Source organism: Amblyomma americanum, chromosome 8 (assembly GCF_052857255.1).
Source record: "Amblyomma americanum isolate KBUSLIRL-KWMA chromosome 8, ASM5285725v1, whole genome shotgun sequence".
Classification (NCBI taxonomy): Eukaryota; Metazoa; Arthropoda; class Arachnida; order Ixodida; family Ixodidae; genus Amblyomma; species Amblyomma americanum.
The window spans coordinates 16,128,841-16,153,654 of NC_135504.1; the positions used below are offsets into that span (position 1 = coordinate 16,128,841).

The 24,814-nt window shown below is 45.0% G+C and overlaps 3 protein-coding genes across 7 annotated transcripts in view; all 3 read right to left on the reverse strand.

The window, feature by feature from the left end:
- LOC144100967 (ATP-sensitive inward rectifier potassium channel 12-like) overlaps positions 1-2,681 on the reverse strand; it is a 138,459-nt gene extending 135,778 nt beyond the window's left edge. Inside the window, exon 1 of the mRNA XM_077633909.1 lies at positions 2,258-2,681. The gene's annotated coding sequence lies outside the window, so the exon portion shown is untranslated. The remainder of the gene's footprint in view (positions 1-2,257) is intronic.
- A 952-nt stretch (positions 2,682-3,633) lies between these two features.
- EMC8-9 (ER membrane protein complex subunit 8/9) lies at positions 3,634-5,185 on the reverse strand. The gene has a single exon (XM_077633917.1). The coding sequence runs from the start codon at positions 4,962-4,964 to the stop codon at positions 4,356-4,358; it is 609 nt and encodes a 202-aa protein (XP_077490043.1). The 5' UTR covers positions 4,965-5,185; the 3' UTR covers positions 3,634-4,355.
- A 1,951-nt stretch (positions 5,186-7,136) lies between these two features.
- Positions 7,137-24,814, reverse strand: part of LOC144100968 (mitochondrial glycine transporter A-like) — a 34,796-nt gene continuing 17,118 nt past the window's right edge. For 2 of the 5 annotated variants that reach the window (XM_077633914.1, XM_077633915.1), the window contains exons 5-11: positions 24,343-24,448; positions 17,464-17,533; positions 15,971-16,069; positions 14,346-14,512; positions 11,014-11,106; positions 8,965-9,026; positions 7,138-8,448 (exon numbers count right to left, since the gene is read on the reverse strand). In XM_077633914.1, coding sequence (XP_077490040.1) covers positions 9,012-9,026; positions 11,014-11,106; positions 14,346-14,512; positions 15,971-16,069; positions 17,464-17,533; positions 24,343-24,448 — 550 coding nt within the window. In that variant the 3' untranslated portion in view covers positions 7,138-8,448; positions 8,965-9,011. Of the gene's footprint in view, positions 8,449-8,964; positions 9,027-11,013; positions 13,124-13,293; positions 14,513-15,970; positions 16,070-17,463; positions 17,534-24,342; positions 24,449-24,814 lie in introns of all 5 variants that reach the window. The other 3 variants (XM_077633913.1, XR_013307902.1, XM_077633912.1) reach the window with 3 other exon arrangements.

The following is a 24,814-nucleotide window of genomic DNA, read 5'->3' on the forward strand; positions in this document are numbered from 1 at the left end:
TACCTTATTATATCTCTCGGTTTTTGCGTCAAATATGGACAATAACTCGGTGAATATGTTTTGTAATTATATGCAAAGAAGTTGTCTCCGCAGTTGCTTCTGCTGTCAAGGGTGCCTCGTAAAAGGAGAAGTGCTTTTAGCCTGTCATCTTGGACAACCATTGTAGTTTGCCCAAAATAAAAGGTTACAGGAAAATTAGCGGAATTTTCAGGGTTGGTGAGTAGATGATTGCATGACAGAGGAAACACGATAGCAGCATTACAACCGCTTTCATGTTTCATCGCCGACTTATCTCGAACAAGCAGCAGCACAATTTGTCCGATCGTCTGAGCAAATCGTGAAGACCCCACGACTTCACTCCTTTGTTTTTGTTGTTTCGGGCGCACCTTTCCGTGTTTCTTTACGCGGAATCGAAATCGTAACAGTGAGAAAAAGAAGATAAAAACATTCAGGGCTATGGACAGTGCAATTTCGCGGAGTCGAAATAGCAACATATTCGCTATCCGCGTCAGGAAACAACTTCGCCTGCAGCTTTGTGTCGTCCGCAAAAACGCAGAAGTATGCGGCAACAGGGAACCAAGAAAGGAAAAACTTCGACTGCTACTTGCACGGACGGCAAAAATCAAGCTTGCAAAAAAATATACAGAAAATAAAGAGTCACCAACAACACGCAAAAAAAAGACCTGCAATAACAACAGGGAAAAAATTTTCCGCTCACTCATGGCGAACAAAAATCCTCTGCAGCGCTCAACAAGAAAAAAAGTTTCGTCTGCCACTTAAGCACACGGGCGCGTTTCTTAACGCATCGTTGCGCGCGGACCGTCTTCCTAGAATGAGACATATAATGCACACTACCGCAGCCGCCGAGAAGCGCCGCGTATTCGCGTAATGACGGTAGATAAGCGACCAAGGCGTGGACGGACGGACAGCTCTTGGACAAGGGCGCTGAATTAAGCTTACCTGCGCTATACAGTACCATCACGGCCGGAAAAAAAGAATAAAAGTAGGTTACGCCAAGACCGCCATTTATAGATCATTCGTTAGTCGCTTAGCCGTGGGGGGGCCTGCCGGCAGCGACCACCACCGGCACTTTCGCTTTCTGCACGGAAGCGCGTTGAGAAGCGCACGGCTGATTGCGGTGAGAAAGTTCTCGCGCAGCACAGCAACACCATCACAAAAAAAAAAGAAGTAAACAAAACGCAAGCGAAACGAGCAAAACGCGCGCGCGCGCTCACCAGCATGTACCCCCCTCCCTCTACTTCGCGGTTTCGTCGATGATGTCACTTTTATTTTTTCGCTTTCTTACATTTTCTGTCTGGAAAACGGTCGAAAAAAAAAAAAAACTTCTCGCCGACTGTCCCAGATAGCTAAACGGCGAAGCCGCGCGGATCCAGAAACCGAATTCTCCCGTCACAACAACGTGCGCTGAGCGAGATATGTAGTTAGCGCGAACATTATGTGCCCGTGCCCCCTCCAAGGACAGATCACTCAGGGCGATTGTATCGAGAGAGAGCCGCGACGCTGAGAAAATGCAGCGCGGAATCTCCAAGACGTCCGCGTTGATAATCGAGGATCCCGTTTCGAGCGATACATTGGATGCACATCGGTCGAGAGCGACATATGCCCACACTGAGAGCAACCAAGATTTTGAATATATATGTATATAAAAAAAACGAATCGCGAATGCGGGGCAGATGAGGCACGCAGCGAATGGTGTAGCGGTGTAGATATAGCTATATATCTGGACTGACTAGTTTTGTAGATCCGTATCGAATGAGAGAAAAAAAAAGCGTTCCGGTGAATATATAAGGGGCGAGGACGTCGATTCGGACGCTGGTACGGGAACTTTCTAGAATGGTCTTTTGAAACGGCAAACTGATCACTCGTAAAAAAGCAAGGCAGGAGTGGCACACCAATATAACGGTCAAGAATCGGCTGCTCGCTGAGCAGGGTTCGTGAAAGACGACGCGATGCGTCGATTCGGTAACCTTCGGGAGCAGACGACAAAGACTTCTTAACGCCGGGAAACAAAGAAATTCTATATATCGTGACGGTACATGTATGCTACCCGCGGTGGTATGCACGCATTTCGCAATAATATATGGACATTACACCGAGCGCGAGTTTCTTGCGTATGGAAAGTGTGACCAAGTCGATGCTCCGTCAAGACGGGGTGAAGCCAAACCCTGCGCTCCAATTTTTCAGCACAACGGACACCACCGCAACCGAAACTCGAGAAACGTAAATTATCGCTCACCCGACAGTCGCTCACTGAAGAGTTGCTTGGTTTTGTTTTGCCTGCTTTGACGGGTGTCGGGGCGACGCAGCGCCAGCGAGCGCAGCTCGAGGTCGGCGACGTTGGGCTTCCTCCGAGACGGGACAATTTCGCCGCGGCGTCGCGAACAGCTGCGCCGAGGGCCACGCCGTTGTGGCGACGTCGACTACGGCGACAGGACGGTCCGCTCAGCCTTCGGGCGGCCACTAGACAAGACACACACACTCACGTTCTCGGCTCGCATCGAGGTAACAGGTTGTTCGCCACAGCGGGGGGCAAAAACTTCACCAAACACACAGCAACACCACCACGCACAACAAAACTTTGTTCTTCGCCTCCCCCTCAACTTCGACAGACCTTCCGCCGCAGCGGCGCAAGAAACTTTTTTGCCCCCCCTACACACACCACCGCCACCCCAGCGAGCGGCGAAACTTGCAACAAGCCAGCAACACTGGCGCCTAAAGGGAAGCCCATTGATTGGTCCGGAGTGGCGGTGACGTCACTGGCCCGCAATCGGCTCCTTCGTCTGCGAGCGGGCGCAACAAGTGCGATAGCAGACGACAAACGCGAGGAGGAGGTTGGTGGTGGTGGTGGCTAGTTTTTTTTTGTTTTTTTCATTGGAGATTGGCCGCGAGGAGCAGTGCTTCCAACCCTTGTATTCTTTCTATCTTTATCACCGAGTGACATGCCGAGTGGCGTCTAGGAGATAGAGAGGCCGAGAAAGAACCGTGAACTTCTCTCTCTAGGAGGCACAGGTTTCCTCCGTTGTTGTTAGTGGGCATTCTTGCTAAGCGCGCAGAAAACAAAAAAAAAGTGTCGACCTTGACAGGTGGTTAGAATAAATGCAATGGTGTGCAGTACAATTGTCAACCTAGTTCCATGCGAAGTATTTCCAAACAGGGTACCAGAGGGGGTAGCCTGCTGCACTTTCTTCTTGTGAGCCGCACATAACGGTATCCGACCGCCTGACAACAGCGCGGATTAGCTTTCGTAACGGATGCAGTGTTCATCCTGAACGAGGTACTTCAAGGCTTTTTTCAGAGCTTCCGCATCGGCCACCTTTCGTCCTTGAGCAATTAGCAGGCATGACAGCAAATGTTAAACGCCATCGTAAGGACACAGCGTACGTCACAGACTAACGATGTGCCTCGATTTAGCCATGAACCATGGCCCTGATGCTTGTGCTGATGGGCAGTGACTGGACCTGCTGCAACCATTTTTGCTTTCATTCAGGCTTTGCCTTTAACGTCATCCTATGGTCGCCTTTAAATAGTAGTTTCGCAAAACATAGCCACGTCCGTTCAAACGTCCTTGAGCCAAAAGAAGCGCACATCAACGAACACAGAAGCACAACAGGGTGAAATGCCAGTCATTTTTAATCATTTCTACAGAAACGAACAATTTGATCAAAAATACGAAAACAGGTCCAACAAAAGAAAAATGACACTGAAAAAGGTGCAAAAGCAGCGTCGTGGAGGAGCGAACATATATTGCACGCACTGAGAACTTACACATTAACAAAAAAAAACACCGGAGCACTTCTTTTCTAATCCGCGCCTTGGTATTTAACCAAACTGTAGTTCTGACCAACGTCCGAATTTGAACGAGATGCCATATTTTAGGCATCGACAAGGCGTGATGCTTTTTTACTTTTTTTACACCTACCGTGTTTGTTTTTTTTCTCGCTTTTCGTAGGTAAACTCAGCTGCCGAGTCGTCTTCCGGTCTCCCTAGCAGTCCAGAAACGGGCCCTTGTCAAACCAAACCAATCAATCAATTTCACGGACGAGGCCATCAAAAGACGAGAAAAAAAAACCGTTATTCACTCAATGCGTGCGCCCACAACCCGAACGTTAACGTGACGAACCAGACCACTCCACAAGTCGATTCGGCCAACGATGAAACAAAAACACGCAGAACTGTCGTGAAGTCCTTTCTCCAGCTCCAACCGACAAAAAAAAAAACTAATTAAACCATAGCTCACTTGTGCGACCGCACCGCGCGAGCACGCACACGTAGGGTGAATGGCTTGGCGTTTAGCCTCACAGGCAGGGAGCACGCTAACACGCACACTCGGACAACTAGAGACACCTGGCGATCTCCTCGTTAATCTCACGATTGGACCAGTCCCGCCGGATGTCGTCCAGGTGGTTGTCGAAGTCCGTGAGCGCGCGGTATGTCTTGGCCCGAAGCAGCGACGCCGTCACGCCCAGCGACTTGTCAGCCAGGGCGAAGGTCCGCTCACGCCAGCGGCCGTCCTGGCTGCCGTACACGACCACCGGCGCCCGGTCGCAGTCCAGCGACACTTGCTGGTTGTCGATCATGACCAGGCAGGCGTCGGCGAAGTTCTCGGCCACCTTGTCCGCCACTCGCAGAGCGATCAGGTCCGGGGCCGAGTCCCGGAGGTGCTCATTGGCCTGGTAGTAGCCGGCAATCACCAGCCCAGCGTTCTTGCAGTGTTGGTCGATCTGAACAAGCGCAACTTCGAGCATTGGCGTCAGTCCTAGGCACTGATGGAATAGAGGCATGCTGTCCACGATGTGCAGCTGAGACGGGTCGCCCGCGCGCCGCCGCTCGTCGGCTAGCAGCACGCCATTGACGGAGTTCTGCGGGTACTTGAGGCAGTGCATGATCATCTTGCTGAAGGCGCGGACGCCGAACTTGACGACGTCGCCGCTGCCGCTGGCCATTTTTCGTACGCTCGGCCACTACGACCGCCGGGAGCAGGAAAACGGAAGTAGTTGAAGACGACGATGATGCGCGCACCGGAAGTGAGTTTTCTGCGTAGTGTGTAAGATGTCCGCTGCAAAACCGAGCAACGTTGACCATCGCTTACGAATATGCTGGCACCTGGCGTAAGAAGTTTCAAACCATGTTTCAAGCGAATATTAAATGCGAATCTCAGTTGGTTTCTTTTAGGCAGAAATTTTATCAGTCTGTTTAATGAAACCTGTGAAAGCGAGAGTTAGTTGTTTTCATAGGAAAAAATGCTGAGAGCACTTTTACGCCGTGGTTCGATAAGCAGACGCTTCACATGTCACAGGTGATGACGACTCCATTTTATCGTGAAAAATAATATGAATTGCGTAAAAATTTCGGGCTCGTTGAGCGTTCGCAACAATTCAATCTTCACGAATGACTTTTTACTGCACGCATTAATCAGGAACACGCATTCGTGACGAGTAGTACGAGCATTTTCATCCATACCCGTGGTAACGCTGATCATGGTGCATGCATGGTTACTTCATTATATAATCATTCAGCGTGCATAACACATATTTAGCAATATCCGTTGCAAATAACAAATCAATATTCACTGCGAAATTACAAAATTTTAATGCGTTACCGTTAGAACACCCATATCAGGAAAAACTTTGGCGTCGGGAGCTCACGGAAGTGGTGGTGGTGGTTGTTGCTATGAGGGGGGGGGGACACTGGTCCCGCCATATGTTGGCACTTTGGGCATCACTCTTGGGGACCAGGGGAGGGGGAATAGGATGTGTGTGTGGGGGTGGAAGGAGGGTCGGAAGTCTTCGAGAACCACCTACCCCGGTGGGCAGGTGAAAAATTGGAGAGGGATATCCTCCTCCCCTCTCCAGCCAGAGGTATCACAGGGTGCCTACTTGGACAGAGGAGGTTCTGACATGGGAAGAGGAATGCGCTCTACCCAAGGGTGCACGGCTACCACGGAAACAACCCGGCGAGGAGGAAAGTGAGCCGAGAAGTGGTGCGGATATATCACAGCGGCGCACGCGCGCCGGTTGCCACTCTTCCGTTGAAGTGGTTTTCGAGCTCCCCTTGACGGTTTAACGACTCTGTGCTGTGATGGGTTTCATAAAAGCACGAGGACCTTCAGCGAGCGGCGTGCAAAGTGTCGAAGGCATGCGGCGAGTCGAACAGAACAGAGAGACGTGTAGCAAGGGTACACATTGCCGCCACTAAACACATTTAGGTAGAGGACGATTTCCCCTCGGATAAGAAACCAAGACAATTAAGTATAGCATCAAAGGGCCTTGTTATTGTTGCAGTTGTCATGGATGAAATGCTGAATGCTTTGCATAGGAATGCAGAGCAAAAACAGTGATTCACATGCACATTAGGTGTCGAACGTGACCAAGCAAGAAGACTGTGCGCAATAGGGGGTCAACTGTAAAGAAGTACGAGCACTAGGTGTGCATAAATGTGGATGTCAAGAAAAGTGTGTGATGCCATGCAAAGTGAAAGTAAAACCCAATTATGCTACACATGTCCGTCTGATGGGTCCACCATTCGCCTGTCAATTTTTTTTGTACCTGTACTGCGAACACACGCCTCACCCCTGCTCAATATTTCCGCTATGATCGGCATTTCGATGGAAGCGTAACATAAAAGGCACCCGCGTGCTGCACGACGCTGGTCTACAGCCTTCCACTATGGTGTCCCTCATAGCCTATGTGTCGCTTTGGAACGCAAAAATTTAATCCCAGAATTAACAATTCCTCTATTGTCTCCGTCCCTCTCCTGTACAAACACCATGCAAATGTGGAGTATGCCCCGATCTCATCGCCCCTTCCTATTCCATCCCCCACTATCCACATCACTCTCCCCTATATTGACAGGGGGGTGTTAACGCACAATATCCTTAAAACTTGATGCAGCACCGCAATAAAGGTTTCTCTCTAGCACTTCTGTCTTTGTATCCTTACCTTGTTTCAAATGGCAGTAAAGCAGTTGCAAAAGACGAGTAAGCTGGCAGATGCTCAGTTCAGCCATAATTAATTGCCAGAATGACTGAAAACTAGGATGTGCACTTATTCTCACAAATGACAACAGAAATACCTGCAGACACATATGCAATTAGATCAGGCACTCAACAGAAACCAGCTGTAATACACTGTTTATTTTCTTGTACAGCTATGTAACAACAAAGAACAAGTTGATGGCAACTATACATATGGCAGCTCTGATAAAAGCATCCAAAAGCACAAAATCATCACAATAGATCAAGCCCTCACAGTAATCTCGGCCATATAGCAATACAGCGCTACTTTCAAAGCTTTATGAATAAAGCTCATGTAGATAGCAAGAGCAAGCTCTTCAGTGCAATTCATAACACTGCTGTAGGAAGAGAGATGCTTGCTCAGAGCTTACAGATACAAAAAAAAGATCATGCTTCCATCTGTACAAAAATGTGGACAAAAAGCACATGTACAAACATATGGTATGATGCAGTGCAGTACACGAAAAATGGTGACAAAAATACGGTCTGCAATGGTACTCTTCAACGGCTGGGAAGCAACATACATGTATCGCTCACACAACCGCAATGAACAGCTAAGAACTCTTAACAAAATAACAATACACTTCTCTTTGATTTAAAAAAACCAAAACAAGGCTTTGTTCACCTTGAAATCTGTTCCACTAACCTGATGTCTTGCCACAAGGCATTGCAGTTTCATCGCAATCAATCATCATAAAGGAGTTAACATAATACAACCACTTTGGCTAATGAATTAGCAGTCCACAATTGTTGCCCACCCAAAGTCTCTAATCGACCACATCACAGACAGAATAAGAAGCCTATTATGCTTCAACATGGTAATATGCAACAGCAGCCCATAGTCGACGCATATGGATAGCTCATCAGCACCAGCTTAGAAATGGACAAAAAAAAATGGTTGCAGGTGGAATTCGGTTCACTACGCAGAAATGTAGACATCATAGCCAACAAGAAACAGACAGCTTGCAGCTAAGGCACAGTCGTTCAAATCAACATGAACTTGCAACCTCACATATAGGTCAACATCAGGTAGTGCAGCATCATACATTCATCGCGACGCCATGTTGCAAGATACCAAGGCTAGTCCTGGAGGCCACATATGTGCGGTGCGAACATCCCGACTTCAATCGAAGACCCTGCCCGATGCTTCCACTATTGAAGTCAATGTGCAAAAAGCCCGGCCTTTGTTTATGGCACGACTAGATTTCATAACAATAGTGACAGTCCTTCTATGTACAGAAGTAAGGCGTGTAGGTTAAACGAAGAGTCACAGTTGGGAAATATGGTTCTGCAATGAGCCAAGGTGTTGCTGCGCAGATTGTCATCGCCAAGACGGAACTTTGCACTTTGGCTTTTTTGGCTCTGGCGCGCTGAAAGACAGTTTCCGTTCATTTCTTGATGAATCCTTTGGTCACCTGCAAACGAAACATGAATGCAGGGTATGTGAATACAGTTGCAAAACACTTACGACCCAAGTTCACGAATGGACTAGAGCTAACTGTACCTACACAATTTCACAGCTGCACTTGAAACAGCTCACAGTCATTACGCACAGTTCGTGATATGCCCAGACAACTAAACTGATGCAGCTGCCTTCATACACACTGTGTCATGGCCAAGCTGAAGTTCTTCATCATCACTATTACCTTTGCTTCATATTAGTATCACTTAATCACGTTTGTTTCGTAAAACCAGTAGCTACTCCCTAATCATACCAGACATGCTTGATCAACCAGAAATACAAAATAAAAAAAAAACTTTTTCCCATCAACCAGTGCTGGCACAAAACGATACCCCATTTTCAGACAAAACGCGCTTATGCATTCAAGGTGCAACAATGGGCAAAGCAGTGCAACAAACAGTAGACAGCAGCAAAACAAACAAACAAACACACAAAACAACATCGAAAGCAGACAGAAGACACTACTTGCCACATCACAGAGACATGAACAGCACTTTGCTGGGTGTAAAGCAGGCGTCACGTGGCAACGGCCTGAAAGAGCAGACAACACATGTGCCACAGGTGAATCAAAGTGCCCTCCAAAACGATGAATCTTTATTATGCTACAAGGAAAAAAAAAATTCTTGAACCTAACTAAGTGACATCACTGCATTAACCTTCAGTAACATCTCCCAATTCTGTGCTTCAGCATTCAATAGGTGCAAAAACTCTTGATTGCTCAGAGCAACCCATAACACCCAACCATTGTGCCTTTCTTTTTCGATCGTGATTATTGCTTCAAGGCACAACAAAGATAACTACATGAATGAAAAAAAGATAGTCTAACAAGAGATAGACTAAACATTACTAGTCGCACTGTACCTTTGAACTGCTTCGATAACCACCAAAACTTTGCATGTTTTTTTGGTTGCAGCAAAGTAGTCAGAGTGCTTGCTTTGCCAGGTGCAATCAGCAGTTTGAACAGGCTTTCTGACATCAACGAAATTCATCAGCTACATCACGTTCAAAAGTGAGAAAGCCACCATCAGTGCTGAGCCATTCATAAAAGTGCCCTTTCCCCTAAGTGATATTACTGCACAAGTGCTAGTTAGTGTTTCTTTCACTATAGACCCACAGTGGTGGCTCAGTGCTTACAGCGCTGGGCTACTGATCCGGAGTACCCGGGTTAGAACCAGACCAAGGCGGCCGCGTTTCGATGGAAGCGAAACACTCAGGGGCCCCTGTGCCGTGCACAGGGGCATGATGTCAGTGACCATAAAGATCCCAAGGCGGTCGAAATTATTCCAAAGCCCTCCACTACAGCACCTCATTTTTCCTTTCTTCTCTCAGTCCTTCCTTTATTCCTTCCCTTAGGCACCTGTGTCCCCAGTATGTGAAACAGATACTGCGCCGTTTCCAATTTTCATTTGTTTTTCACTACAGCACCTGAAACTCTAATGAAACCATTACAATTTGACTATCCTAGAATTGCTGTTTAATACAGGTTTAATATAACTTATCAGTACCTGTTTATCAGTACCTGCTTATCAGTACCTGCTTATCAGTACCTCCTTATCAGTAACAGTTTATCAGTAACAGTTTATCAGTAACAGTTTATCAGTAACAGTTTATCAGTAACAGTTTATCAGTAACAGTCTTTTTAATGTTGTACAATGAGTGCTTTGTTTTTTCATGCATAAAAGCACACACATTTATGTTTAACGATCTCTTATACTGTCCCCACATTACACACACAGAGCCTGAAACCTTATTTGGCTGAATAGTTAAAAGGCACTGAAAGCTAACCCATTCATTTCAAATCAGTAACGTCATTAAGTTAGACTATAGGCACGATTAATTGCACAGGTAAAGTCGCCATGGCTGTAACTGCACAGAAGGAATCCGTCGCCACTGTGTAGCATGACTAATGTTGTACAATCCAGCCAAATAGTGAAGCAGCAAGAACCTATTAACATTTCCGCTTCAAGCTCAGGTTTTTTTTTTTTTTTGTATAAACCCATTACAAGAAATAAAAGCTTTTGCACAGCTGAAGACCTTTCAGCCAAAAATGCAAGCAAGAATGACTGAATGCAGTGTGGAATTCGCTGGAAGATCTAGCAAACATTCAAATATTACGATAAAAGAATTTGCATCAATATTATTTGCCTCACTGGCTCACCTGAAGAGCTGCGCATATTCAGTAGCATTTACTATGTATATGAAGTTGCTCATTTAAAACATCTCTGCACTGATTTCAAATGCTCAGCAAAGTCACTCTTGCCAGAAGATATACTACAAACCTGACAAAATTTTGTTCAAGCCAAGTAGGACAGTGTATGCCCCATAGTTCCTTTGTCTGCGTGCTGTTGTTTTTTCTACAACGAAAACTGAAACAACATGGCCAACAGCAAAGAAGCAATACAAAACAGGAATATTTGCTTCTCGGGCTCTTCTGCTATGTCATTAAGAAGCATGGTAGTACATAAACATCCTCACTTTAGGTGACTGCAATGCAATGAGACACAGATGTAAAACTTGCCTGCTCATAGAATGACCAAGCCATGGCAGTAACCAGTGTTCTCCGCAGCATCCGCGGGACCAGACCACGGAAGTAGCCCACCACACCCTCCTCCTGCAAGCATAAATGACACCAAAAGGGATTAGAACATAGACGGCCGTGATTTGATGAACTCTTGAGCTGAATGGGCGCGGACAACTCGGTTTCACCATCGTAATTGATAGTTCCCGCCCACAGGATTTCATATTCAAGGAATTCACTGGAGGAAATCATCCAGACGTTTCAAGAAGCAAACTTAGCAAAAAAAACTGAAGCAGCACACACCCAACCTTGCAGCACACACCCAAAAACCAGCCAGACTTTAAGCTGTCGGTGTCACGTTACATTCAATTCCAGACAGTAGCACTGAATCACCAAGCCCGCAGAGTACAAGCTGAATGTCCAAGCTGGAAAAGCTCCAATGATTTGAACGAGAAAATCTTCGACAAAAGTCGACCTGGTTGGGTTTCCTCAAAAGATGTGGTAGTGCAAGGGTTCTCAATCTTTTAGGAACCTCAGTGACTATTCAGAGATGCTGAGGAACCCCCATGTGTTATGGCTTCCATCCCTTCCTGCATAACATGCATTCAAAGAAGAGCATGCAGACATATGGCCTCTAAAAATATGCCCAGGTCAGTCCCAAGGTAGAGGGTAAAGAAAAGATGGGGGTTGAGGAACAAGTAAATTTAGGTGCCCAAAGAACCATAAAAAGTACTCCAAAGAACCCAAGGGCTCCGCAGAACCCTGTCTGAGAAACCCTGCTTTGAAAGGCATCGGATGTCGCAGTAAAATGGAAGAGTTGTGCAAACTGGTTTGTGTTTACAGTGAGAATAAGCGGTGAAAAAAGGAACAACAAACAGGAAAGACGCTGAAATCTGGCGCATTTATTTGCCATCATGGGTGTCTGATCACAGCTGTCTCTCTTTGCACGATGCAGGCAAAACTAAGCTGGCAAACATCTCATGTTTCATACATTGTTTTGGTGGCAAGATGGACTGAAATCTTTTTTGCCCGACACTTGGCAACAAAATCAGTTGCATGCAAAAAAATAAACACTAAATCTCTCAAAAGCATCACTTCACGACTCGGTTCCGCTCAGAAACTCAGCTTTACGACCAGGTGCCTCTCAAGGTCCCAACTTCACGACTAGGTGCAGCACGCACCATGAGGCCATTTTAGCACCAAATAAAAGAAGCAAGGACTCAGTGTCCCAAAAAGTACTGATGTTAATGTAGAGAGACAGGCAGCTGGTTGCTGTTGCTTCCCGATTTCAACTTCTGAGCACTGCAAACTGCAGTCCCTTGCATTCGTTCATCACAAAGCTTTCCACCGATAACGTGGGCATGCGAAGTGCAAACAACAAGAAGGTAATGGTACAAAGCTTTGAATTCCTTCAAACAAACCACTGAATGCCACTTGTGTTTAGAATTTGAACAGAGGTGAGTGGGCAGTTTAGGCAGAAGAATCACACATGCCCAGTAATAGAAGCAACTAACCACTCTGCATACTGCTGCCTTTGAGAAGTCAGGTGATTCTAGGACCATGTTCAAAGAGCACGGCACAAACTAAATTTGGAAGCTGGCCCAGCTCATTTGCAAAACACATTGCATGTCCACAAAATATAGACACACATGAGACGCATCGCTGTAGTGCAAGATGTGGCATTTAGTACAATGCACGAGTCTGCGTTTAAATGTGCCCACCTATCTGTGGATTTCCCAGTGCACTGACCAACATTGTCCATCAGGGTGACTCAGAATCTGACTCAGCTCAAAGATTTACATCTATACTATGCCATGTAATGGGATAACATAGCAATGGCTGTTAGGCTGTGATATGTAGGGTAACAACATTCCTCCCCCTTCCCACGTCGTGCCACCAGTGCAGAGCCCTCTTGCCACTTGCCACAGCATCTGATCCTATCGCACTGCACTGCATTGTAGTTGCGAACCGTCAGCCCTGTGCACTGCACCCTTTACTCCCTCTCCCCCTCGCTGCATGGCAACACAGCTGGTGCTCCCTCTTGCCCATCCCTCATCCTCCATGATGTGCCTCATGCCGTGGCACTCCGCCACCTGCTATGTAGCACCTGCTAATTCTTTCCTCCCAACCCTCCATCACAGTGTGGGCATAAAACATTGCAGATAGGGCTTCTTCCCCGTTAGCAGTGTAGGCTTAACACCTCAGGAGCGAAGGAACAGGACCACTGCTGCGAACCGACACCAGAACAGAACTGCGAGCCGTGGGTGCACGAGCCCCGGCCAGGTGCAGTCTTTATTTTCTTCGCCGGCTGGCGCGCGCTATGCGGGTTCCCGGCGCCACCCAAGAGAGGGCGCTACAGCAGCTATCACTGCAGAGCTTGTTCACTCGGATTATGGTGCATGCCCAACTAGAGGTAGTCTAAATCTGAAGCCCTACTCTGTGGGGCGCACTCTGGAGTTTTGCTCAATACATTGTGTGACTGCTTGACACCCTGGAATCCCTCCTTCGCACCTTAAGAATGTCCTTAAATGGGACCTTTAAGAAAAAAAATGATGATGACATGACATGATGAGAATGACATGGAGGTTAGCAGGTTGGGAAACAGGGATTACAGGGAGAAACAAAATTGTTTGAGAGCATACTCTGTCTAATATTAAGCAGAAATATTTGAGACGCGCACCTCCACGAGATTTGGAAGGTTCTGCCCCAATCACAAACTATGGGGACCAGATACTGCACTTCCAGCTTCATAACTTACTTAAGAGATGATACATGCATATTTTCTTCCCAAATTTTTTGTCTACTTTGCACATATTTAAGTGCTGTTTAATTAGACTTGACCTCCTGTGTAGTTCCGCGGTGGCCTTCTCTGCGATTATCTTTCATGCATAAAGTGCTACTCGCCTATTCTTTGCATCTCACTTATCTTGCCAGATATGATATTTACTTTGTATAAAATGTTTATTTCCACTGCCATACCGCTGTCTACAAAAAGAGGCAGTCAGTGGATGCTGTCAAGCTCCATTTTGAGGCTTTTTTTTTGTTCACTGCTTGCAGATGTTGGATTCGAATGAACCAGGCATAACGCCTGGTTGGCTACTCCATGGCTACTCCACACACTGAAAGGGGGATGATCGAAGCAAGTGAGAAGAGAGAGGAAATCTGGAAAATGACAACAGTTTGGAAAGTGACACCTAGCACATTAATCCCAAAGCAGATTAACCTCAAAGGTCACATCAAAGTGAATAGGTCACCATCCAAGTGAATCTCTGTGCGATAAAACGACCAGAAACATTGTGTCATACACTGCTCCTCTGAGGAAGATTGGTCACCTTGGCAATAAGGAGGATGGTGGTCGTGATGCTCTGAAACTTGCCCGGCGACAGCTGCATGTGGGTCTTGATCACGTCAGCTGGCTGTGTGACCACAGAGGCGAGCAGGCCTGCCACGACGCCGCACGCGAAGTTGGCGGCCATCACGTGGCTCCCTTCCGTCACGCCTAGACGGGCGAGATGGCAGCACAGGGCCTCATTAGCGGACGTCCGCCGCAACTGCTGCAACAATGTTCAGCATTTCCGAAAACAGCGTGAACAACTCTTTTTCCCTCCTCCCAGTGCTGGCAACCGCCGTCACACAAGAGCTTCCAAGCTTTAGTACGCTTGACTTTGGACACCGTCGACCTTTGCTAAAATTGCTGTGGTGAGGTGCTATGCAAAAATAAAACGACTGACTGCAGAAGCAACATCCTAGAAACTTGATTGCGCTTGGTGGTGGTAGAAGAAGAGAGACAGAGGTGAAGATAGAACGACGAAACACAACAAAAGTCGTCGTCATCATCATCAGCCTGACTACGTCCACTGCAGGGCAAAGGCCTCTCCCATGTCTCTCCAATTAACCCTGTCCTCTGCATGCTGTGGCCACCCTATCCCTATAAACTTTTCAATTATTACAGAAATTACACCAAAATTATGAATAAAAATTTCAATAACATGAACAACAGGAGAGAACCGAAAATTCACTTAAATTATGTCTAGTTAGTACAATGTATTCAGAGGAATCTTTAAACTCGTTCATGCAACAATTCTGAGGAGGGTGTTATAGCTAGCGTTCCACTGTAGCCAGGAGTGGATACATGGGTCACTCTTGAATGGGGCAGTTGGGGCAGACAGTCCCACTTGAATCATGTATTCCATGGATATTTTTGGTCAAGTAAATAGAATCCAGACATGGCTTTGATACATTAAATTTCCCATTGTAAGGGAGTGGGAAGAAACCATCCTCCCCATAAATCTGCTCCTGTAAGTAGCGTACTGCAGTGCTGAGATGGATGCTAATAAGTAATCACCCCCTTAATTCCTTAATTGAAATCATGCAGTATTACAATTAAGGGTTTCCCTTAATATGTGTGACGATTATGATGGCACTGAATTTCAAATAAACTGGAAGTTCGAATCAGGCAAGTCTGAATTAATGATATGCCACTGTAGTGATAGCCACTGTAATGATATGCCAACGAAAGAGAGGTGACAGCACTGACTATGCACACACATGCCATGTTAATGCTATCCACACAGTTGCAGTCTGTTCTTGTGTTCTGTTCCCAGTCTTTCATTTTGTCTAAGTTTGTTCAAGTCCTCCGATGACCAACAAGTACATTGAAGTTGCTGTGCACGACCGACTAGCTCCATTTCCAGCATTGTTAGCATATCCCTGCTCTTTCCTGTATTCAAAGAGCACTGCAATGTGATCAGCTGTTTAACTTGAGTCATTCGGCAACACAAAATTCCATGACCAGTATGGACTCAATAAGGCACTGTTCATTACAACTACAGCCCTTCAAGTTCATCTTAAAAGGAGTGGCAAAGACAAAAAGCGCCTCAAAAAGGATAGCTCATTCCTTCCTGTCAAAGATCCAGAAAAAAGCACTGACGAGACAGCCACAGCCACGGATGCTCACTTTCTGGAACGAAGTGCTTTGCCTGGACGTAGAAGACAAGGTAGATTCCAGAGTACGGAGCATCCCGGATCAGTGTCGGAATCAGACCGGAGTACAGACCTGCAGGCGCGACAGCCACGAAAAAGAATCGTGAACAACAGGGCACTTTAACGAGGAATTAAGACTAAACAATACTTGCCTCTACTGAAAAGAGAAAATGCACACATGTAACAATTAACTAAGTAAAGTTCTTGTGCTGCAAGACTGATTTTAAGCGCAATGAGCAGAGATCATTACATGGCAAGCTGAGCTGCAATGGCCCTTAACGTGGTTTAACTAATGAATTAAAGCTAGCATGAGTTTCCCTAATAAAAAACAGCACCTGCTAAGAACTGTGATTGAACTCAGTGGCTAATCAGCTCAGCTACACTTGCCCAATTCAATTACGCCAGTGCACTGATTTCTCAAAGACCCTCACTGCACTGGTTAAACACTGCTGCTTCATGTTAACTGATTGAAGTATCCCCACATTAAGTTTTCATTTACAAAAAGCTCATCAGAACAAATGCTGCTCTTATCAACTCTTTCAGCACATGCTTACGAAGCATAGTCCTCTACAAAGTTTAACAAACAGGGGTCCCAGACATTCAGAGCATTAGCTGTACATGGAAGTAGCTATTCAATTGACGAAAAGCATCTTTAAGTGCAAAAAAAAAAAGAACAAGGACATGAGAGGGACAGGACATAACTTGCAATTTTATTTACGACACAGGATTTACGTACATATTAAAGCGAGCACAAGAAACAAAGAGGTAGAATTCAAAACATGCATGAACCATTTCCATCCAGGAGTGCCATTTCCTCATCCAAAAGGTGAACTGATGGTGTACTGATGCACTCTCGAGCACACCTCTCTTGACTCCTAGTTTCAAATACACTCGCAATTTGAATGAGTTGGCAATGATGCATAGCTTAGTACAGTGTGGACAGGCAGGACAACAGAGAGAAGACAGGATGCGAGTGATTCCTGTCTATGTTCTGTTTGTCCTGACAATTGACACTGTATCGAGCTAGAGAAATAGCGCTTACTGCAAGTAATTGGGCTAGCTGGTATTCTCATCCAAAATTAATGGTTACTTGCACAAGTAAAGACACAAACGTGCTAGTGGTTGAAGTGGACTATGAACAATCATTTCATCTGCAACCTCCGAGACCACCTCAGCGCAACGGGTCTTCACTCCTTCTTTTAACTTTCTATCCCGTGCATTCCTTCCCCCCTTTCCTTTTTCAACTTATGCCTCATGGCACATTTTTCGAATAAAAAAAAAAGTGCTAGTGGTTGTCTAGTGTCTGCGCATAAGGTCTACCGAGTTCACAAAATTTCCTGTTCAACGAAATGACTCTTAGCTCGAGTAACCTAAAAAAAAATCAGGCTTTAAGTGTGCTGCATACTGCGCAGCAAAGATGGGACAGGTGAAGGCAAATATGATTGCAGAAATGGTCCAAGTGCTCACCTCGAATGCCATGTGTCCTGTAGATGTCTCTGGTGGCCTCGCTCATGGTTCTGTAGTGGTAGACTTCACTCTGCGAGCATAAAGGAGAAAGAAAAGTTAATGACAAGAAACAAAAAAAATAAGATGAGCGCCAGTCGGTGCCAATGCGACTGCAGAACGGCAAATGAATAATGCTGACATCCATCACCCAATTATGCTCATGAAAACTTTTGAGCGGAATCAAAGGATATCAAATAAATTCAATTTTGACAGGCTCATAACAAGTTTGACGGTGATGCAAATCTGCACCCAATCCAGCAGCCCATGTAATTGATTAGAACATGAGCTATGGCACTGGCATGTACTACACTGAACAGCTCCCATGGCTGCTATAATGATGAATGAAGCAAACGCACTTGACAGTGTACAATTTGGGAAGGACACAAGAGATACGACAGCTAAGCGCATATATTAGTAACAAATAAATGCACTCAAATTCTCATTTGTACCCACTCAAGTTCTCATTTGGACCTGCGAAGTTCTCGTTTGGATCCACTCAGGTTCTTATTTTGATGCTCAAATTTTTTAAATACACTGTGGCATACTGAATGCAGTGGCAAATTTAAAGGAGAAATTTTTATGGAAAAACCATGAAAAACTTTTTTTTTAATGAAGAACGTCCGAGGAAAGCTTTACAAAAATAGCACCACCTTAACCTAGCTATCCCTTCCAAGAGCCATCCAAAAATATGCTCCAGGCAGATTAGTGCCAGGAATTGCTGCCTCCCGGGTAGTCCCCACCACAGTGAGTATTATGTGGGTCAACATTTCTAGATACATAAGCAGAGGGTTTTGTAGTGTAGCTGCCTATTTCTTTTATGCAGGAGCTAGAACTGTTCACAGCAATGTGAATCATAGGCAATATTTGCTTATCCGCACTACAGGATATTAGCCTACTGCAGCAACAATGTTATCTGTGCACACATTGCGACAACTTGTGGATCGATCCTTTCAACACAATGAGAGACAGTAATCGTAGCTGTAGTAGTAGTACTGCATCTTAGCCCCGAGATAGAGCTAAAACCAAAGGAGGCAGTTTTCAAACACAGAACAATGCACTGTTCAGGATTTTTTACAGACTCCAGAACTTACAGACAGCACGTTACACTGCGGAAGGGAACACGTTACGAGCCTTCGAGCAAAAGCTATCTACAAGCAAAAGTGGCAAGCCTCCTTTTCCACGTAGTTTTCCTCTGTATGTACTATTATAACTTTCAATTCAGGTGCAGAAATAACGAAACCAATCCTTGTCTGAAATATTCTGTTTCTTTGCATATTGAAGCTAGGTGTACATTAGTCTTTAGCACTTAAGGCTGGATACTTGGGGCTAAAAATTAAGTACACAGAATTAATTTCAAACATCATCAACTACATTACTCATCCACTGGGCATGTTGGCGCATGTTCAGTCACTGCTGCTTTCATACTGTGCATAGTCTTGTGCGCGTTGCTTCAATTGCAAATTCTACCAGAAACAGCCGATGAAGTTCCCCAGCCGATGTTTACAGCTAGCTGATGTTTACAAGTGGCTTACAAGCTCAAATGAATTTTGATGCTAGCAAAAAGCAGAGGCTGCTGCAACCTTCCTACTTCACTTCAAAAAGGGACAGCTGTATTGCTTGCAGTATGTAAAAGATTTTTTTTTTTCAGTGCACACACTATTGCAATTCCCATATTACTGTTATCAAAGGCAACGTTATTCCTGTAAGAGGTACAGGCCAAGTCAACCCGAATTTGTGTGTCCTTTCTTAGGTATATCTGCCATCTGTACATACATAGATTAAACAACTGAATTGATATATATATAAATATATATATACATATATATATATACATATATACATACATACATACATATACATACATACATATACATATACATATATATACATATACATATATATATATATATATATATATATATATATATATATATATATATATATATATATATATATATATATATATATATATATATATATATATAACAATATATAACAATAAATATAGGCCTCACACACTTCTAGGTAGCTCAAGAATTACAACTACAGCGTCAAAATAAAATAAAATCCTTAGCCAACCATGCATTAGTCTAGCTTTGTCATGCGGCTTGAAGGCAGGGAGACAACGATGGAAGCGAGGAGGGGGGGGAGGTGGAGGAGGGGTCACACCTCGTGTGTCTGCAGTCAGACTGAAGACAGCCAACATGGGAAGATAAGCAATTCCAGCCAGCCCAGCCTCTTCCTGGTTCACCAAACTGCCCATCCAAACACAACCACGTGCGCACTCACGCTGTGAAAGCCACAGAGGTGAATGACCACTGGCGTCCCTGCGAGACGCAGTCCGAGGCACAGAGAAGCACGTGCCAGACAAGGTGCTATCTGGATAAGGATTATGTGTGCACATCCTATCTTACCTCCTCGGTTAGTTGACGCGAGATTTCAAGAGAGGAAAAAAGCTCGATGCAGTGTTTGCCCAGGTAGCTTCTGGAAATTTGTATTAGGTCAAATACACCTTTTTCGAGGTGACTTAATCAGTCCAGTAAAAGCCTTCCCCTCCTATATATAGTACTCCAGTAGGTTTTTTTTTTATTTCAAATTGCAACACAGTTGGGTCGTTTTATGAAGTTGTCTGATTAACAGATGCCCAAATTTTCAACACCCAAGAAACCAGTTGGTGACTGTGCGGTAAAAAAAAAAAAAGGATGTGTGTTATACGTAAATTAAAATAGCTTACTTACTGATCGAGCAAAACCCAAGAGTGCTTACTGCGGCATTAAGACTGTTCAGCCCACAGGAGTTTCCTAATGCACGGAAGCCCACAAAAGTTTTTGGAAAACAAAAATTACAACAAAGACTAATTACTGAGGAGCCTAAGAATGCAGCCATGAACTGAAGGGTGTGCGTTGCAGTTCCCAGCACGACCCGCTAAATACAGCCCTCAGTGCCTTCATGCCCTTCTAGTCAGCGAGGAAATTGACGGTTTTCGCGATTTCGGCGTTCCAAAAACATTTGCGGGCACCTCTACATAACTTTGCACAGGGACTAGAGTTTTCCAAACATAAGCAAATCCATCTTTTTGCCATGAACTGTGGAAACGCTGGTGAATGCCAACCAGCCCAATGTGTCCCACTGAGCATGCCAGCTTTGAGGAACACTGCAGAGCTCTTGTTAACAACCTTTCCCTAAATGACCATCACACTCCCTTGTAGCTTCCAACGCATCAAGATGGCCTTTGTTGCATTATCTGCAAGCCTATACAAGGAATCACCCTATGGAGCCGTTTCAGTCTTTGCAAAAGTCTTTGGAGCCCCGTGAAGATCGACAGTCAAGGACAAGAGTTCATCTTACCTTACCAAAATTTAGAGCTTAGGGATGCCATAAGTGCTCCGCTACACAGCTAAGGAGCAAATTTTGTACACTGGTTGCCAGTTAAAGACAGTGCATGCTATTTATTTATTTACTTCATGAATACTGCTAGCCTTCAACAAAGGCCACAGGCAGGAGTGGGTGGCACCATGAAGAAAGTGAATGGGAAAAATACTGGGTACAAATAAAAGCACGCTGCACTTAAGGGGGAAAGCTGGTCTTAGAAAAAAATTTTTTTATTAATGAAGTCGCAATTATGAAATCTTCAGGGAACATGTATTTTTGCGTGCTGATTCCAAATATGGAATTTAATTTAATGTACAACAAGTCCTTGTTGACTTGATGCAATATGTTATGTAACTTTTTGTGGTGAGATTTAACGAAATTTTGGTGCAGGGAACTTGCTAGAATGTATGCCGTCCACTTGTCTTGACAACAAGCTATGCAATAAGGGTAAAACTATTATCCTGCCTATCACAGAAGTTGAGTTACAGGGTTTTGAACTTGGTACTTCACAAACGGGAAGAAAAATTTGTCTTCCTGTTTCTGAAGTGACAACTTCAAAATTCTATAACTCAACTTCTGTGACAGGCAGGATGATAATTTTAGCTTTATTGCACAGATTAACGTCAAGAGAAACCAATGGCATACATTCTAGCAAGTTCCTTGCAGCAGGATTTCTTGAAAGCTCTCCACAAAAAGTTACATAACATATTGCATACGTGCTCAAGAAATTGTTTCACATGAAATTAAATTCCAAATTTGGAATCAGCACGCAAAAATACATGTTCCCCAAAGATTTCATAATTGTGACTTAATTAATAAAAAAAATTTTCTAAGACCCTCTTTTCCCCTTAACACATTCACTAAAGCAATGAAAGAGCAGTACTTGCCCCATTGCTTGCAGAGGTTATTCCGACACATAAAGAGAGTGTGGAGTAAAGAAAAAAGTAACATAGGGCAACAGAAAAAGGTAATCAAACAAGATGACAGATTGCAAAAGCGTTTATGTGTGCAACATGACAATTGAAATCATGCTAGGCATCATGTACGAAAGCAGACTACAAGAAAGTTGGATATATGAGCATGCAAAGTCGGCAAGGTAAAGACGAATGTAACTACAAGTCGAAGACCAACGCGACTCGACTTAAAGCACACCTAAGAATGACTGGATAGTGGGTTTTTCGACCAAGTATGCACTGAACCAGTTCCATTCTCTGATAGTTCATGGGAAAAATGAATTACTGAAGCAGGCAGTTCTGCAGGCGAATTCCTCAACTTTTTTTTTGGCAATTATTTCCTCACGCGGGGCGTCGAGTTACCTGTTCACCATACAAATCCTTTTTGATATGTAGATTGTCATAGTATAATAAATGCATATAGTATTCAGCTTAGCACAATGACATCTTATTTGCAGCGAGTCTAAGTTAGCTTTACTAGAGGTCAAAGAGCCTATTCACCACTGCACTGTCGACAAAGATAACATGTGCCAATGTGACATGTGGTTAAACGAGTTTCAGCATCCTAACATGTTTCAACTGTTACCGCCTGTGGGGTATGCACTTCACATCACATTGACAAGCAGAGGTAAAATGAAAAGTGCCACAGCTGTGAGCCAGCTACAGTCGACCTATCTACCTCGATAAATTTCCTCACTTTGTAGTAGTCCTTTAGTATGGGCTAGCATAGCAGGTATAGGTTAATAATAATAATAATAATAATTGGTTTTTGGGAAAAGGAAATCGCGCAGTATCTGTCTGATATATTGTTCAGCGCGCTGTAAGGGAAGGGATAAAGGAGGGAGTGAAAGAAGAAAGGAAGAGAGAGGTGCCGTAGTGGAGGGCTCCGGAATAATTTCGACCACCTGGGGATCTTTAACATGCACTGACATCGCACAGCACACGGGCGCCTTAGCATTTTTCCTCCATAAAAACGCAGCCGCCGCGATCGGGTTCGAACCCGGGAACTCCGGATCAGTAGTGGAGTGCCCTAACCACTGAGCCACCGCGGCGGGGCAGGTATAGGTTCCCAATTTAAATTTGTGTCTTTTCCTCACCTTCTCAACCCACCTAATCCTCTGCTGTTCTCAACCTCCTTTCTCTTTGCTTGGTGCACACCCCACCATTTCTAAAAACCACCGGTTATCCATTGTTTGTGTTGCAATGTCCTGTCCAAACAAATCTCCACTTTAACTTCAGCTGGAAGGCTGTCACGGGTCTTTAATGTTATTGTTCCGCTTCGATTAACTCACCTTCGTAACTGCTCTCCGAGATTTGACACTGTACACCACAACTCCACATAAGATGTGACGTAATGAAAGAAAACCTTTTTCTCAGCTTAAACAGTTACTATTTATCTTAGCAAAGCAAATATTGCAAGACTGCAAAAACCTGTCGAAGGCGTCTCTTTTCCCGACAGGTACAGAGCTAGAGAACCACTCCATGCTATTCACTTCATCCATCTGATGTCCCCTGGCTCTCCACCTCTGTCCACAGTGGAACAAGTCTTTTCCTAAGAACCGGCCGTTAAGGGCAAGCCCGACAAGTGCCCGTACGCAAGGGCGCAATCCGCGGGCAAAGCGGGTGCACTCGCTAGTACACGATGTTGACAGCGGCGGCAACGGCAAACAGCCCACGCTGGAGATCGCGCGAGCCCTTGACAAGCTCTCATAAAAAAAGGAAGAAAAGCCATCGCAGCTACTCATCATCTCCACCACGTTGTTTGTTCACGGAGATAACAAGAGGCATGCCCAAGCCTCTGCTGCCACCCCCCCCCCCCTCCCCTTCCAGTCCTCTTATCTGTGCTGTCCGTCAGCAAACGATAATTGCTCAGCCAGTTCTGACAGCAGTGCGCACTTGGGTAAGGAGAAGATGCAGACAAAAGCTTTTTCACAAGAGGTAAGACTGTCCCTCCAACTTATGCGGGATCCCGATTTCCCGCTTTTCACTATCCTCAGTTATCTTTCTACAGTATCTTCTCGATTCTTATGTTATCAGCACTATCCTGAACACCATCTATAAGAGAGGCCTTCTAGGCGAATGATGTCCTTGGAGACTGGGCTTACCTTATCAAGAGCCTTGGCAAACAGAATGCTCACAAGGGTGAGTAAGCATTTTTCGACATCCAAATGCTTCCTGTTGTGCACACACTTCACACAAGCTGGAACCCAGCATTCATTTGACCAATACGAAACCCTATTTTGCAATTTCCTAAACTAATCTCCCGCTCACTCTCTGCATGCTTCGCTGACACTTTCCTTCAATTAGAACACTCTTATACTAATAAACACAAACCATTGGCTACTGGCACTCAGCATTACAGAGATTGCCTTCGTTCTCTCCTAACGGTTTCAGCTGCAATATCGACTTACACTGGCTCTTTGATCCATACAGTTCTCTTTCAGTCTTTAAGCAGTAATTAAGCAGTTTATAGTTATGCAACATTACGTCAAAAGCACATGGGCAGGCAACTCACTTCAAACCTTGTCTTGATGACCGTGACTGGCAGAAGCACAACACCCGCTATGGATCGGGCACTGGCTCCAAGGAACATGGCTTGGCTGGAGGTTGGGTTGTCCATGCTGCAAAAAAAAAAAAAAAAAATTCAACCCTGAAGCACTCAAGAGACAGAAGACATCAGTGCAAGGCCTGAGGCTTTGAAGCAAGAACAAACACATACAATTACGGGCTGCGACAAGGCAACACTCACTGGTTCCCGGCAGTTGATACAATGCAAATTCATTGTCAGGACTGACCCACAAATAATCAATGCATGCAACCATGCCATATTTAAACTGCTCAGCACTGAACGCATAATGCAGGGCCAACCGTATACAATGCAGAGAGCGGGGAATGTTAGGCGCTGCACTGCAGTTATCAGTGTTCATTTAAATTCACCAATGCCAAGTTGGATTGCGCTAAGTCGAACAAAGCAAGTTTCAAGAAGG

Coding starts and splice junctions, on each gene's coding strand:
- EMC8-9 (XM_077633917.1), bottom strand. CDS start 4,964: ATGGCCAGCGGCAGCGGCGACGTCGTCAAGTTCGGCGTCCGCGCCTTC.